The sequence below is a fragment of the Mauremys mutica genome, chromosome 1 (assembly GCF_020497125.1).
Source record: "Mauremys mutica isolate MM-2020 ecotype Southern chromosome 1, ASM2049712v1, whole genome shotgun sequence".
NCBI lineage: Eukaryota > Metazoa > Chordata > Testudines > Geoemydidae > Mauremys > Mauremys mutica.
The window spans coordinates 372,328,566-372,342,599 of NC_059072.1; the positions used below are offsets into that span (position 1 = coordinate 372,328,566).

A 14,034-nucleotide genomic window follows, 5' to 3' on the forward strand; every position below is an offset into this window, starting at 1 on the left:
CTTGTCCACATGTTTGTTGACCCCTTCAAAGAACTCTATTAGATTAATAAGACACAATTTTCCTTTATACAACCCATGTTGACTTTTGCTCAACAGTTCATGTTCTTCTATGTGTCTGACAATTTTATTCCTTACTATTGTTTCGACTAATTTGCCCGGTACCGACATTAGACTTACCGGTCTGTGCTTACCGGGATCACCTCTAAAGCCCTTTTTAAATACTGGCATTACATTAGCTATCTTCCAGTCGTTGGGTATAGAGGCTGATTTAAAGGACAGGTTACAAACTATACTTAATAGTTCCGCAACTTCACATTTGAGTTATTTCAGAACTCTTGGGTGAATGACATCTGGTCCCGCTGACTTGTTAATGTTGAGTTTATCAATTAATTCCAAAACCTCCTCTTGTGACACTTCAATCTGAGACAGTTCATCAGATTTGACACCTACAAAAGCCAGCTCAGGTTTGGGAATTTCCCTAACATCCTCAGCTGTGAAGACTGAAGCAAAATATTCATTTAGTTTCTCCATAATGGCTTTATCATCTTTAAGTGCTCTTTTTGTATCTTGATCATCGAGGGACCCCGTTGGTTGGTTAGCAGGCTTCCTGCTTCTGATGTACTTAAAAAAACATTTTGTTATTACCTTTGGAGTTTTTGGCTAGCCGTTCTTCAAACTCCTCTTTGGCTTTTCTTATTACATTTTTTAAAGTTAATTTGGCAGTGTTTATGATCCTTTCTACTTACCATGCTAGGGTTTGACTTCCACCTTTTAAAGGAAGTCTTTTTATCTCTCACTGCTTCTTTTACATGGTTGTTAAGCCACGGTGGCTCTTTTTTAGTTCTTTTACTGTGTTTCTTAATTTGGGGTAGACATTTAAGTTGGGCCTCTATTATCACCAAAAAACCCTGCAATCAGGGGCGGCTCTAGACCCCAGCGCGCCAAGCAGGCGCGTGGGGCGGCCCTTTCCCGGGGGGGCGGCATTTGGTTCCAGTTGAGCTCCCGCAGGCATGCCTGCGGCAGGTCCACCGGAGCCCGGGGCGAGCGGACCTGCCGCAGGCATGACTGCGGCGGGTCCCCTCTTCCCGCGGCTCCGGTTGAGCTCCCGCAGCCCTGGGTCACTGGTAACTCGCTCCCAGGGCAGGTCATTCAGCAGGAATTTTAGATGTACACAGAACACAGACAGGATTGGTTCCCATATGGTTACTGAAAAGCAGTAAAGTGGAACAATTTTCAGCTTGTGTGACTGGAGGATATCTGGATGCATATTATAAGACTGTCCTCCATAAAAGAGGAAAAGTTGAGGTGTCTTTATTATTCTTTTGTTCCACTCTTTCTTTCTATGGGGAATTTGCCAATGCAATGAGGGAGCATGGCAGCATGTGTGCAGCAGCGTGTCTGAGTGGCACAGTAAGGGGGGCTGGGGGATGGAGAAGGGGTAGGGTGTTCCGGGGGGGGCAGTCAAGGGAAAGGGAGCAGGGGGGTTGGATGGGGTGGAGGATTGGGGGGGCAATCATGGGCAGGGAGAAGGGGGGTTTAGATGGGTCAGGGGTTCGGGGGGGGGGCAGTAAGGGGACAGGCAGTGGTTGGTCAGGCATGGGAGTCCCAGGCTTTGTCAGGAGACAGGTAGGTGGTGGGATCCTAAGGGGGAAGTTTGTGGTGGGTCTCAGGAGGGGGCAGTTGGGGACAAGGAGAAGGGAGGCTTAGATAGTGGGTGGGGTCCTGGGGGGCAGTTAGGATCAGGGGTCCCAGCAGGGGGTGATCAGGGGACAGGGAGCGGGGGGGGTTGAATGGGGTGGTGTTTCTGTGGGGGGCAGTCAGAGGGAGTGGATGGTGGCAGGGTGGAGCTACCCTCCCTCACCGTGGAGTGTCCTTTTTTTAAATGTTAAAATATGGTCCCTACCATCCACAGTGCAGCTCTCCACTCACAGCACATGCTGACACATGAGGTCCTCCTCCTTCCTATCCAGTTAGTAGTGGCCAAGGGAATGCTGGGAAATGTAGTTCTTTCCCTGCTCCAGGGCAGGCTCTATAGGCAGGGAGGTAATCAAGGAACTACAGCTCCCAGAGCCCCCTGTTGGTTGTCAGCTCCCAGGCTGGATCCCTGCTGGCTGCCAACCCTGCAAATGGGCTACCTCAAGCATGTGCTTGCTTTGCTGGTGCCTAGAGCCGCCCCCTGCTGCATCCCACTACACCCCACTCCCCTCCCAGAGCTGAGACAGATCCCAGGAGTGCTAATTGGGTCTCTGCACAGAGTTAGCAAGAAAGTAAGAATAAAAATTACAATGTTAACACTAACCAGTGTCCTTAAGTGACTTGCTGTAAGATGTGAGAAGACACTGATTGTAGAGATGACTGAGACACAGTTGAAAAGGGGAGGGGAAGACAGGAGCAAGTGACGGGGCAGGGCCTTGGGGAGAAGAAACACAGCAGGGTCTAGGCTTGAGAGAAGAGATGAGGCAAAATTGCAATTCCAGGGATGCAGCTACCAGCAATTAGAAATGTGGCCACCCAGTGTAATGTGCATAGACTGACTCCCCAGTTCATCACATTGACACAGCACATTAAAGACAGGGAAGGGTTTAATGTCTCTGTCTGTCCAGTAAGTGTCCAGCATCATACACCAGCCAGCTCTGCACAGAGCTCAATCTGAGAGTCAAATCCCATGGAGAAAACATTTAGGCATACTTATGAGTAAAAAGCTGGAGCAGTCTGTCCCGGATCTGTTTGGTCCTCATGCCGTAAATGATGGGGTGTATCATGGGGGGCACCAGCTGGTACACACTGGTAATAAGAATGAGGAAATGTAGTGGCATATTGTCGCCAAACCGCTGCATGAGAGAGGAGAATAAATCTGGGATGTAGAAAGCTGAGATAGCACAAAGATGAGAGATGCAGGTCCCAAAAGTTTTGAGCCGGGCATCCTTTGTGGGGAGGCGGAAGATGGCCCGGAGGACCAGAGTATAGGACACGGCGATAAAAACCACATCCACTCCGATCATAGAGAAAAGATAAAAAAGTCCATAGTAACTATTGATGTGGATGTCAGCGCAGGCCAGTTTCACCAAGGCTATATGCCCACAATAGAAGTGGGGGATGATGTTGGTTCTGCAATATGGGTACCGCCTCACCAGAAAGAGAGAGGGTAATGTGAGTATGCCACTACGCAGCACCACGGCCAAGCCTATCTTGGCCACAGTAGAGTTTGTCAGGGTAGTGGAATATCTCAGAGGATTGCAGATGGCCACGTAGCGATCAAAAGCCATGGCGGCAAGCATTCCAGACTCCATTGTTGAGAATGAATGAATGAAATACATCTGGGTGAAGCAGGCACTGAAACTGATCTCCCTGGAATTGAACCAGAAAATGCTCAGCATTTTTGGTAGGGTGGATGTGGACATGACCAAGTCGGTGACAGCCAGCATGCAGAGGAAATAGAACATGGGCCCATGCAGGCTCGGATCCCTTTTAACGATGAACAGGATGGTGAAGTTCCCCAAGATGGCTATGGCGTACATGGCACAGAAGGGGATGGAGATCCAGACATGGGCTGCCTCTAGGCCAGGAATGCCCAGCAGGATGAAGGTGGAGGGGTTGGTGAAGTCGGTTCTGTTAGAATCTGACATGGTGTAGGGGAGAAAGTGTCCAACTCTGAGGTATAAGGGTGTCTCCTGCATAAACTGTGTATTCCCCTGACTTTCTGTGTGTTCCCAGGATCTCAGATGATGGTCACAGTAGAAATGCCCTACATGGAGAGACAACATTAATATGAGACACTGCATGCAGTAGTGGAGGCTGTTCTCATGGGAGAAGCAGATTGATCACTCTTCACACACTGAAAAATGACATTTTCATTATTCAGAGAAAATAACTATGAGCAATGACCCTACTAAATCCAATTCCATATTTGTATTGTGCTCCCTGCATTAAGAATTCCTACACTTTGTGGTGGGGGAAACTTAAGAGGCACCCGCAGGAAACACAAGTGTGGATACTGGTTATTTATCATTGTTCCTTAAAGCAATGAGAGCCAGTATAGGGAGTCCATACTGAAGGGAGTTCCCCATTCAACCAGTTGCTCGAAATCACAGAGGGGAAAAAAACAAACTTTTGAGATGACATGTACTGGGAGAAACATCCCAACTAGAACATACCTCAGGGGAAGGACCTGGGCACCATTGATAGCAGCTCAAGAGAAACACCTGCTCATTCCCAGCCGTGGACAAAACAAAAGAATGTTCAGATCCCAAGATATGGGATGGAGCATAACATATTTGGGAATGTGCTCAGTTTTAGTCACCCAGTGTCTATTAAGGATAGAATAGTCTGGGACTCTTTATTTTTCACAAGAGACAAAGATGAGGACATATGATATAGGAGAGGAAAATAAAAAAATGAAACTTATTTACATTCAAATGGACAGTTCCCAACCAGTACTATCGATAGACACTTAGTGCTCCAAGAGGACTAATTTCCTAAAGATGAAGGAAATTGTCAGCAAAACTGATTGAGAGGAAAAATTTAGACAGAAAAATATGAATGAATATTGGTAATTATTTGATAATATTTTATTAGATATCAGAAAACTGACAATTCCACAGTCAACAAAGTGAACAACTTTGGGTAAAAACTCAGTTCAGTGGTAAAGTGAAGGCAAGAATTAGAGGGAGGGAAGCAATATGTAACAATGAGGAAAAAGGGGAAATAGCTGGCCAGCAATAGAAATCAGAAGTTAGGAAAATTGATAAAGAATGTTAAGACATCTGGGAAAACTCCATGTGTGGCACGGCTATGGATCAAAAAAGGAGGTTATTCATTATATTAAGAACAAATGAAATCCTGGAAAAGATTTACGTCAATTCCTGTGTTATATATAAAGTATTCACAAATAAATGGAAAGAGTTTTGTTTTTATATAAAAGAATTGACAAGGTTAAGAAACAATGGAGAAGCTGGTATGGGATTAGTTAGATATATAAGTAATACCAGTCACCAACAGTATTTAACTGAAACAGATCTTGTCAAATAAACCTGATTTCATCCTATTATGAGAGTACACATTGGTTGATCAAGGGTACACATTTGGTGGATCAAGGGAACGACACTCATGCAACAAACCTTGATTTCTCAGAGACCTTTGATTTAATAGTGGAAAATATTGAGTTGGTGAATTGGAGCAGGGGAAGGATTTTACCTCTGCACACGGGATTGGTGAAACAAACTGCATGCAGTTCTGGGGTCCACATTTGAAAAAAGATGTTTAAAACTTGGAGACCATGCAGAGAAGACCCACAGAAATAATTGGAGGATAAGAGTAAATGCTGGATCGTTAGACTTGAAGGTGTATATCTCTTTAACTTATCAAAAACATGATCAAGCAGAGACTTTAATTTGGAGAAAATCACGGGTAATAATGGGCTCTGTAATCTACCAGACAAAGGCTGAGCAAGACCAAAAGACTGGAAGCTGAAGTGAGGCAAATTCCAGCTTGAAATTAGGGCTAAATATTTAGCAGTGAGGGTGATTAACCATTGTTTGTTTCAGTTTTCACCAAGATGGTTGGTGGTGTTTGGACACCTGAAATAGAGAATGCCAGTGAAAATGGGGTAGATTCATCTACTAAAATAGGGAAAGAACAAGTTAAAAGTCACTTGGGCAAGTTAGATGTCTTCAAGTCACCAGGGCCTGACGAAATGGATCCTATAGTACTCCGAAGGAACTGAGTGAGGAGGGATCTGAGCCATTAATTACTATCTTTGAAAAGTGATGGGAGACAGGGGAGATACCAGAAGACTGGAAAAGAGCACATATAGTGCCTATCTATATACAGGGAAATAAGGGAAACCCAGGCTACTACAGACCAGTTCAGCTTCACTTCTGTACCAGACAAGATAATGGAGCAAATAATTAAGGAATCAATTTGCAAACATCTAAAAGACAGTAAGGTAATAAATAATAGTCAGCATGGATTCATCAAGAACAAATCGTGTCAAACCAACCTGATAGCTTTCTTTGACAGGGTAACAAGCCCTGTGGATGTGAGGAAGCAGCAGATGTGGTATATGTAGACATTAGTACAGCTTTTGATACAGTCTCGCATGATCTTCTCATTAACAAATTAGAGAAATACAGCCTAGATGGAGCTACTGTAAGGTGTGTGCATAACTGGTTGAAAAAATACTCCCAGAGACTAGTTATCAGTGGTTCACAGTGATGCTGGAAGGGCATAACAAGTGGGGTTCCGCAGGGATCAGTTCTGCGTCTAGTTCTTTCCAATGTCTTCATCAACGATTTAGATCATGGCATAGAGTGTAAACTTGTTAATTTTGTAGATGATACTAAGTTGAGAGGGGTTGCAAGTCTTTAGAGAATCAGATAAACATTCAAACGGATCCGGAAAAACTGGAGAAAAGGATGATTAAGGGTCTTGAAAACACAACCTATGAGGGAAGACTGGAAGATATAGGTTTGTTTTGTCTGAATAAGAGAAGACTGAGAGGGGAAAGGATAACCGTTTTCAAATACCTAAAAGGTTGTTACAAGGAGATAGAAAAAGTGTTCTCCTTAGCCTCTGAAGAGAAGACAAGAAGCAATGGACTTAAATTGCAGCAATGTTGGTTTAGGTTTGACATTAGGAAAAATGTTTCAAAAAAAGGCAAATACTATGTTTTGTTATATTAGCAGAAATATAACATGCAAGTCATAGTACATCATAGTATTCCTCTACTCCATGTGGTCTAGGTGGTAGTTGGAGAAATGTGTCAAATTTTGCTCACCGAGGTATAGAAAGGATGTAGAGAATTTGGAAAGAATCCATAGACAAGTAACAAATGTTATGCAAGGGATGGAATACAAACTGTATGAGCAAACCTAAGAAACCAGGATGTTTACTTGGAAAAGAGGAGATTACTTGGGGACATGATAAGTGGTCTTCAAACACTTGAAAGGCTGCCATAAAAAGGTGGAGAAAAGTTATTCTATCTTACCATAGAGGGGCAGGACAAGAGTCAATGGGGTAAAATTCCAGCCTAGCAGATTTAAATTAAATTTCAGGAAAATCTTCAAACTTTAACTACAGGAGGCCAATGGAACAGACTTCCAGGGAAGTCATGGAAGCTCCATCTGTTGAGGTTTTCCAAAGTTGTGTGAATGGCCATCAGTCTTAGATGTCTAAGACAAAACAAATCCTGCATCTTGTCAGGGGGATAGACTAGCTATACTTTGCATTCCGTTATAACTCTATGGCTCCATCATTCTATGATGTAAAATCCTAGTGTAGACCGGACCTTAGTCACGCACACGTCTTTTGGCTCAATTCAGATGTAACTGAGTGAAATTTAATGGGCCTGTGTTTTACAGCAGGTTAGACTGGATGATCAAATGGTCCCTTCTGATCTTAAACCCTATGGATCTATTGATAAAGAAAGTAGATCAGGCATTTAAATTTAATGTTTCTCATAACATGAACAAGGAAATATTTAGTTAAATTGAAAGTCTGAACATATAACATTGAGAAAAGGTAATTACTTTCATAATTCCTATTTGGCCTGCAGAACTCCTTCTTACCAACATTATTGGAGCGAAGAGCATAGAAGTTTGGGATTCACAAATAGATTGATCATTGTATGTGGTGTTGGTGGCATCACCTGTAGTTAAGGCTGTCTGACACCTTCCATTAGAAGAACTCATTTCCAGTTGCTTATGAATTTGCCAGTTTGTTCTGAAATATCACATGTTGCATATCTATGTCAAGAAGTATTGGTTTTTTTTTTAAAAAACGTTCAGGTATAACAGTTCAGCAGACTTCTTGAGTGAAGCTAGGAGAAATTTGGGGCCTGAGGAAAGCACGGGACATTGTCTCAGTATTTGCCTTGTACTGCACATCTGCTAACATCTTACATCCTGAAGGATTCACTGCGCCACTGAAATGCACCACCTTAGGGCTGGAGTCCATCAGGCAGGATGAGAAGGGGTGTCCAGAAATTAGTGACATTTTGGCCAGTGATTCTTTATCAAACTCATCACTTATGGCAAGGGCTCTGGGATGTGTCATGGTTGTGCAGAGTGGAAAGGACAACAGACTTACTCTCTATCCCTCCACACCCAAGTTTCACAGGGTTTGACGATCAGGTGAGCGTCTCAGCAAGAGATGGGTACCGGTGAATTCTGAGACAGAAGTGTCCTCCTTAGGAATCCCACTCAGGTATCAATGACGCACACCTCTCTCAAGCCAGCATCTGCAGCAGCATCCCATGCCGAGAGCCGAGAAACGGTGTGCACAGTTTCTAATATAGCTCTGTGTAATCCCAGTGGGGTTCGCTTAGCCTCTAGAGGAGAAGGGAGGAGCTGAGTGTAAACAGGCTGTAGACAAACATCTCTCCATTTCTGTGCTAATTATCCAGCTTTGGGAGTAAACAGCAATTAAGGAACCTTCCCAAAGGGAGATGAAAACTCGTGGGTTTTGCGCTGAGTCATAGAGGAACTGGCTGCTCTGTACGCTTGTGTGTCTGTATTTAAAAATTATAGTTGATGAGAAAGAAAATTAGGGATAATGCCTAATTCTCAGGATAGATGGGTAGATAGTAGACAGAGAGATCCGAAGTAAGTTCACTAAGAGGAGACACAAGCACTTAGAGCAAACACATGGGGCTGTCGCTGAGGGATTGGAGATCACTATTTCTCATCAGTAACTATCATTATACTGTGTAGCGGCTTTCATTGATGTGTCTTCAAAACACCTAGCAAAGAAAAGTCACTATGAACATTCCCCATTTCACCAATCTGTAAACTGAGGCATGGGGAGACATGACTTTTCCAAGGTCACACAGACACGGGCTGACAGAACCCAAGTGTCCTGACTTCCCTTCTATAACCACGGTCTCTCTGTCAGTAAGTGACCACATGTCAACAGGAAAATGGACTCCCAGTCTTACAGGGTCTGTTCACTGGGGAAGAGAGGGGCGGGGGGAAGGAATTCCCTGGGGTGCAACCTGGAACTGGGGACCGCCGAGCCCTCTGGCAAACTAGTCTGGGCCCCCTCTCACACTGTGAGGCTGTGACAAGCTGCAATTCTCTCAGGTCTTGCACTTACACAGCTATGCACAGCCAAGGACACACCCAGCTACAGTTACATGAATGATTTCTCTAGCCAGCCATGAACTAACAATACAGAGGCTCCAGCCAGTTCCCCCCAGCTCTCCAGCCTAGGACACAAGAGCTGTACCGTCTTGCCCTGGCCAAAAGCCTGACCAGTATCAGTTTATTTCCCAGTCTGCCCCACCCTTAATGTGGAGAGGACAATACATCAGCCTGAGCAGATTCCCTTTTTACATTTCAGAGAACATTCTGTATTAAGTAAAATAATATCAAACAGATTTATTAATTACAGAAAGATCGATTGTTTACGTGATTATAAGTAGCAGTGTAAAGAACAAAGTTGAAATCTGGGAAATAAACAAAAGCACAATCTAAGTTCTATACACTAGACAGGCTTTGAATCAGTGTGTCATGCTGATGGTACAAGCAATCCACCAATCTTCCATGCAAGGCCAGAATCCCTTCAGCCTGGGACCACAGCCCCAGCTCAGTCCCAGGTTCTAATGTCTTCCGTTTTGAGTTGTTTGGGAAGTGAGGCCAAGTGATGATGTTACTTCCACATTTTATAGTTTCTGCCATGTAGGGGGAGCTTCATTTTTCCAAGCAAAAGCCCCCAGCACAGTCAGTTGAAAAGTACAGGCACAAGATGGAGTCCAGAGTACAGGAGCTGGTCATTGCAAATACAGAAATTAATCAAAAGACTAATCTGCCTTTCTAATACTCACTATACTGAATAGAAGAGAATATTTCAGGAAGCTTGGAGAGCCTGGATATACGTCTGGCCCCTCTTAGATCCAAAGAGAGAACACTCCCCAAAACAAAGAACCTAAAAAAGGCTTCCCTCCACCGAGGTTTGAAAGTATCTTGTCCCCTGATTGGTCCTCTGGTCAGGTGTCCGTCAGGTTCACTGAGCTTGTTAACCCTTTACAGGTAAAAGAGACATTAACCCTTAACTATCTGTTTATGACAAGTCCCCAGCACAGTCAGTGGAAAAGTACAGGCACAAGATGGAGTCCAGAGTAAAGGAGCTGGTCACATGCCCTTCAATGCTTTCAGAACTTTAGGTACAAAAATGATACATGTATACAAATACATCACATATTTTATATACTTTATAAAAAATGACATCATAATCATATCACCAAGGTAAATATGGGGCTTCCAGAGTGTTGTTTTGGGACACAGAATGTCACACTTCTCCCCTTAGTTCACTGCAGGAGTGTTAGTCAGTGGCTGATGCAGAAGCAGTGTGCTCAAGGCTCTCTTTACTTTTTGACCATACAACTCCCAAACATTGTCTTGTTATCCACAGGTGTTCTTCCAAACTTGTATGTACCTGTCAACACTTTGTAGATGAGCATAGTGATATCAGAAGTTGTCTAGGGTACTTTCTGTGTAGTGTTGTTAACCATTGTGTTTTTCCAACGAGTTGTAACTCAGTACATGGATTCATCAATGCCATGAGGTGTTGTGCCTCAGTTTCCTTCTCCAGACAGCAGACCAGGTATATTTCATTTCCCTCCTCTTACAAGCTTTGAGCCTGTGAACAGGTGTTCTCTGGGAAGCAATAGTCATGTGCAGCGTCTTGTTGATTACTTCTAGTATGTCCAAAAGCTTTCTCTCAAAATCATTCCTGCTTCACCTTTTCATAGGTTTACCATTAGTGCAATATTTTTTTGTCATAAGATTTACCGTTAGCAACTCACTTTCCATCATGATATTTACCAATAAGATCAAATCTTTTATTACAGTTAGGCGTTCCCAGGTATATTTATTACACCACAGTGTGGTTTGTTGAAATTACATTTTGGCTTTCAGCTACTTCCTGAACCTTAACAACTGGTTAGTTAATGGCTTTCCTTACCCCTCAGTGTCCCCTTCAGTAGGGATCTCAGTTCAAGGTCTTCACTGAGAATTTGGTATTCAAGGGTCTGATCATTTCACGATGTAAGTGCACTTTGCATGTTGTCTAGCCCTCACTGAACCTACCTTCCAATCTAGGGTTATGCCCATGGCAAAAGTTCACCCCTCTTGGACTTTCCCTGTGATCCCCACTCCAAGCACTTTTGCTAGAGGGTTGTGACGGTGATCTGTGCTCTATGAGCAAAGCGTTGTGCCTTCTCCCAGCAGCCCTTTCATGGCCTCTTCCTGTGTCTTACCAGCCCAGGGAATTTCTTCCTCCCCTCTGTAAGGAGGGTCATTAGCATTTTCACAGACAATTTATTCAGTCAGATCTACATCCTCTCTTAAAGCTGGAGGGGGGAGAGGTAGATATGCTGGGGGGGGTAGAGATATGGTCCAGAGTGACCTAGAGAAATTGGAGGACTGGGCCAGAAGAAATCTGATGAGGTTCAACAAGGACAAGTACAGAGTCCGGAAATGAGGATGGAAGATTCCCATGCACCTCTACGCGCTGGGGACAGAGTGACTAAACAGTATTTCTGCAGAAAAGGACCTGGAGATTACAGTGGATGAGAAGCTGGATAGGAGTCAGCAGTGTGTCCTTGTTACCGAGAAGGTTACCAGCATATTGGGCTGCATTAGTTGGAGCATTGCCAGCAGATCGAGGGAAGTGATTATTCCCCTCTAACACTACAGAAAGGATGTGAACAAATAGGAGAGAGTCCAGAGGATGGCAACTAAAATGATTAGGGGGCTGGGGGCACATGACTTATGAAGAGAGGCTGAGAGAAGTTGGCTTGTTTAGTCTGCGGTAGAAAAGAATGAGTGGAGATTTGATAGCAGCCTTCAACTATCTGTGTGTGTGTGGGGGGGTGTTCTAAAGAGGATGGAGTTCAGCTGTTCTCAGTGGTGGCGGATGACAGAACAAGGAGCAATGGTCTCAAGTTGCAGTGGGGGAGGTTTAGGTTGGATATTAGGAAACACTATTTCACTAGGAGGGTGGTGAAGCACTGGAATGGGTTACCTAGGGAGGTGGTGGAATCTCCATCCATAGAGGCTTTTAGGGCCCTGGCTTGACAAAGCCCTGGCTGGGATGATTTAGTTGGTGCTGGCCCTGTTATGCGCATTGGGTTGGACTAGTTACCTCCTGATTTCACTTTGAACCCTAATTTTCTGTGATTCTATGATTCTAAACAGACAGTTCATTTTCACAAGCACGCCATAAAGCTGGATTGGGGTACCCTCTGTCACCCCTCTCTCCATCCCCAAGAGGTCAGTTGTGTGACTGCTCCCCTCCAGGAGGCCAGTGACACAGTCCCCTCTCAAAACTTGAGTCACAGGCTGAGTGCCTGGATGCACATTCCTGTAATCCCACTATTCCTTTTCCAGATTCCCCCTCTGCCCACCTCCGCAAGACACATACCCCTTGGCTCCCTCGGGTGGGATCTGTCCCCTGTTCAGTTGTGAAGGGCTCACAGCTAACAGACTGGACAGCTGTCTCACTGAGAGGCTCTCCAACCCCTCCCTTCCTGAGGTGCTGTTGCCTCCTGCTGCAGTGTTAAAGGAAGTCTCACCCACCTCCCCAGCCATTTCTTGTATTCCATCACCCTTCTCTGTTCTCCCCTCTGGGACACATCTCCCTATGCTTCCTAGCAATGGGTATCTCCCTCGTATAGCTGTAATCTGGACATTTTCTCCATGACAGGTAATACACACTTCTCACTCCCTGAGGAGACTCTGCCTTCAGCTGCAGTGCAGGAGCTGGTCTCAACCACGCCAGCTCTTGGGACCATGCAGCTTCCCCCTGCTGCAGAGAAATCAAGGAGACTGAGGGTACGTCTATACTTACCTGCCGGGTCGACGAGTAGCGTTCGACTTCTCGGAGTTCGATATATCGCGTCTAATCTAGACGTGATAGTTCGAACTCCGAACGCACTCCCGTCGACTCTGGAACTCCACCACCGCAAACGGCGGTGGCGGAATCGATCCCGCGGCGTCTGGACGGGAGAGTACTTCGAACTAAGGTAGTTGCGTACCTTAGTTCGACCCCCTCCCTTAGTGTAGACCAGGCCTCAGTCTCATTCCTTCAGCAGCTCCTGGGACATTCCCTCTTTCCCTCTGAGGTTCCAGCAGAACGGTTTGCTGCTCCAGGACACATGTTACTCTCCCGTCAGTTGGCACCTGGATCCATAAAGGTTCCTCTGGTTCATCTGAGTAAAAGGCCAGAGGCAGTCCCAGTGGCAGTCAGTAAGCAAACCACAAGGGATACTTTTCAATGGTCCTGCAAACACTGGTGGATCACAAGGGATGTTTCACCAACTTCAAAGTGGGATGGCCAGGAAAGGTGCATGACGCTCACATCTTCAGGAACTCTGATCTGTTTTAACAGCTGCCAGAAGGAACTAACTTCCCAGACCAGAAAATAAATGTTGGGATGTTGAAATGCCTATAGTTATCCTTGGGGACCCATTCTACCCCTTCATAGAATCATAGAATCTCAGGGTTGGAAGGGACCTCAGGAGGTCATCTAGTCCAACCCCCTGCTCAAAGCAGGACCAAACCCAACTAAATCATCCCAGCCAGGGCTTTGTCAAGCCTGACCTTAATACAAAATACAAAAGGAGCGCTTAAAGACGATAAAGTCTTTGCGGAGAAACTAAATGGATTCTTTGCTTCAGTCTTCACGGCTGAGGATGTTAGGGAGATTCCCAAACCTGAGCTGGCTTTTGTAGGTGACAAATCTGAGGAACTGTCACAGATTGCAGTGTCACTAGAGGAGGTTTTGGAATTAATTGATAAACTCAACATTAACAAGCCACCGGGACCAGATGGCATTCACCCAAGAGTACTGAAAGAACTCAAATGTGAAGTTGCGGAACTATTAACTAAGGTTTGTAACCTGTCCTTTAAATCGGCTTCAGTACCCAATGACTGGAAGTTAGCTAATGTAACGCCAATATTTAAAAAGGGCTCTAGGGGTGATCCCGGCAATTACAGACCGGTAAGTCTAACGTCGGTACCGGGCAAATTAGTTGAA

At 44.8% G+C, this 14,034-nt stretch overlaps 1 protein-coding gene across 1 annotated transcript; it reads right to left on the reverse strand.

The window, feature by feature from the left end:
- Positions 1–2,678: 2,678 nt before the first annotated feature.
- Positions 2,679–3,572, reverse strand: LOC123363211 (olfactory receptor 52E4-like; the record flags this gene model as incomplete). The annotated part of the gene is made up of 1 exon (XM_045004094.1): positions 2,679–3,572. A coding segment is annotated over one exon (894 nt), but the record flags the coding sequence as incomplete, so codon positions are not given.
- Positions 3,573–14,034: the final 10,462 nt, after the last annotated feature.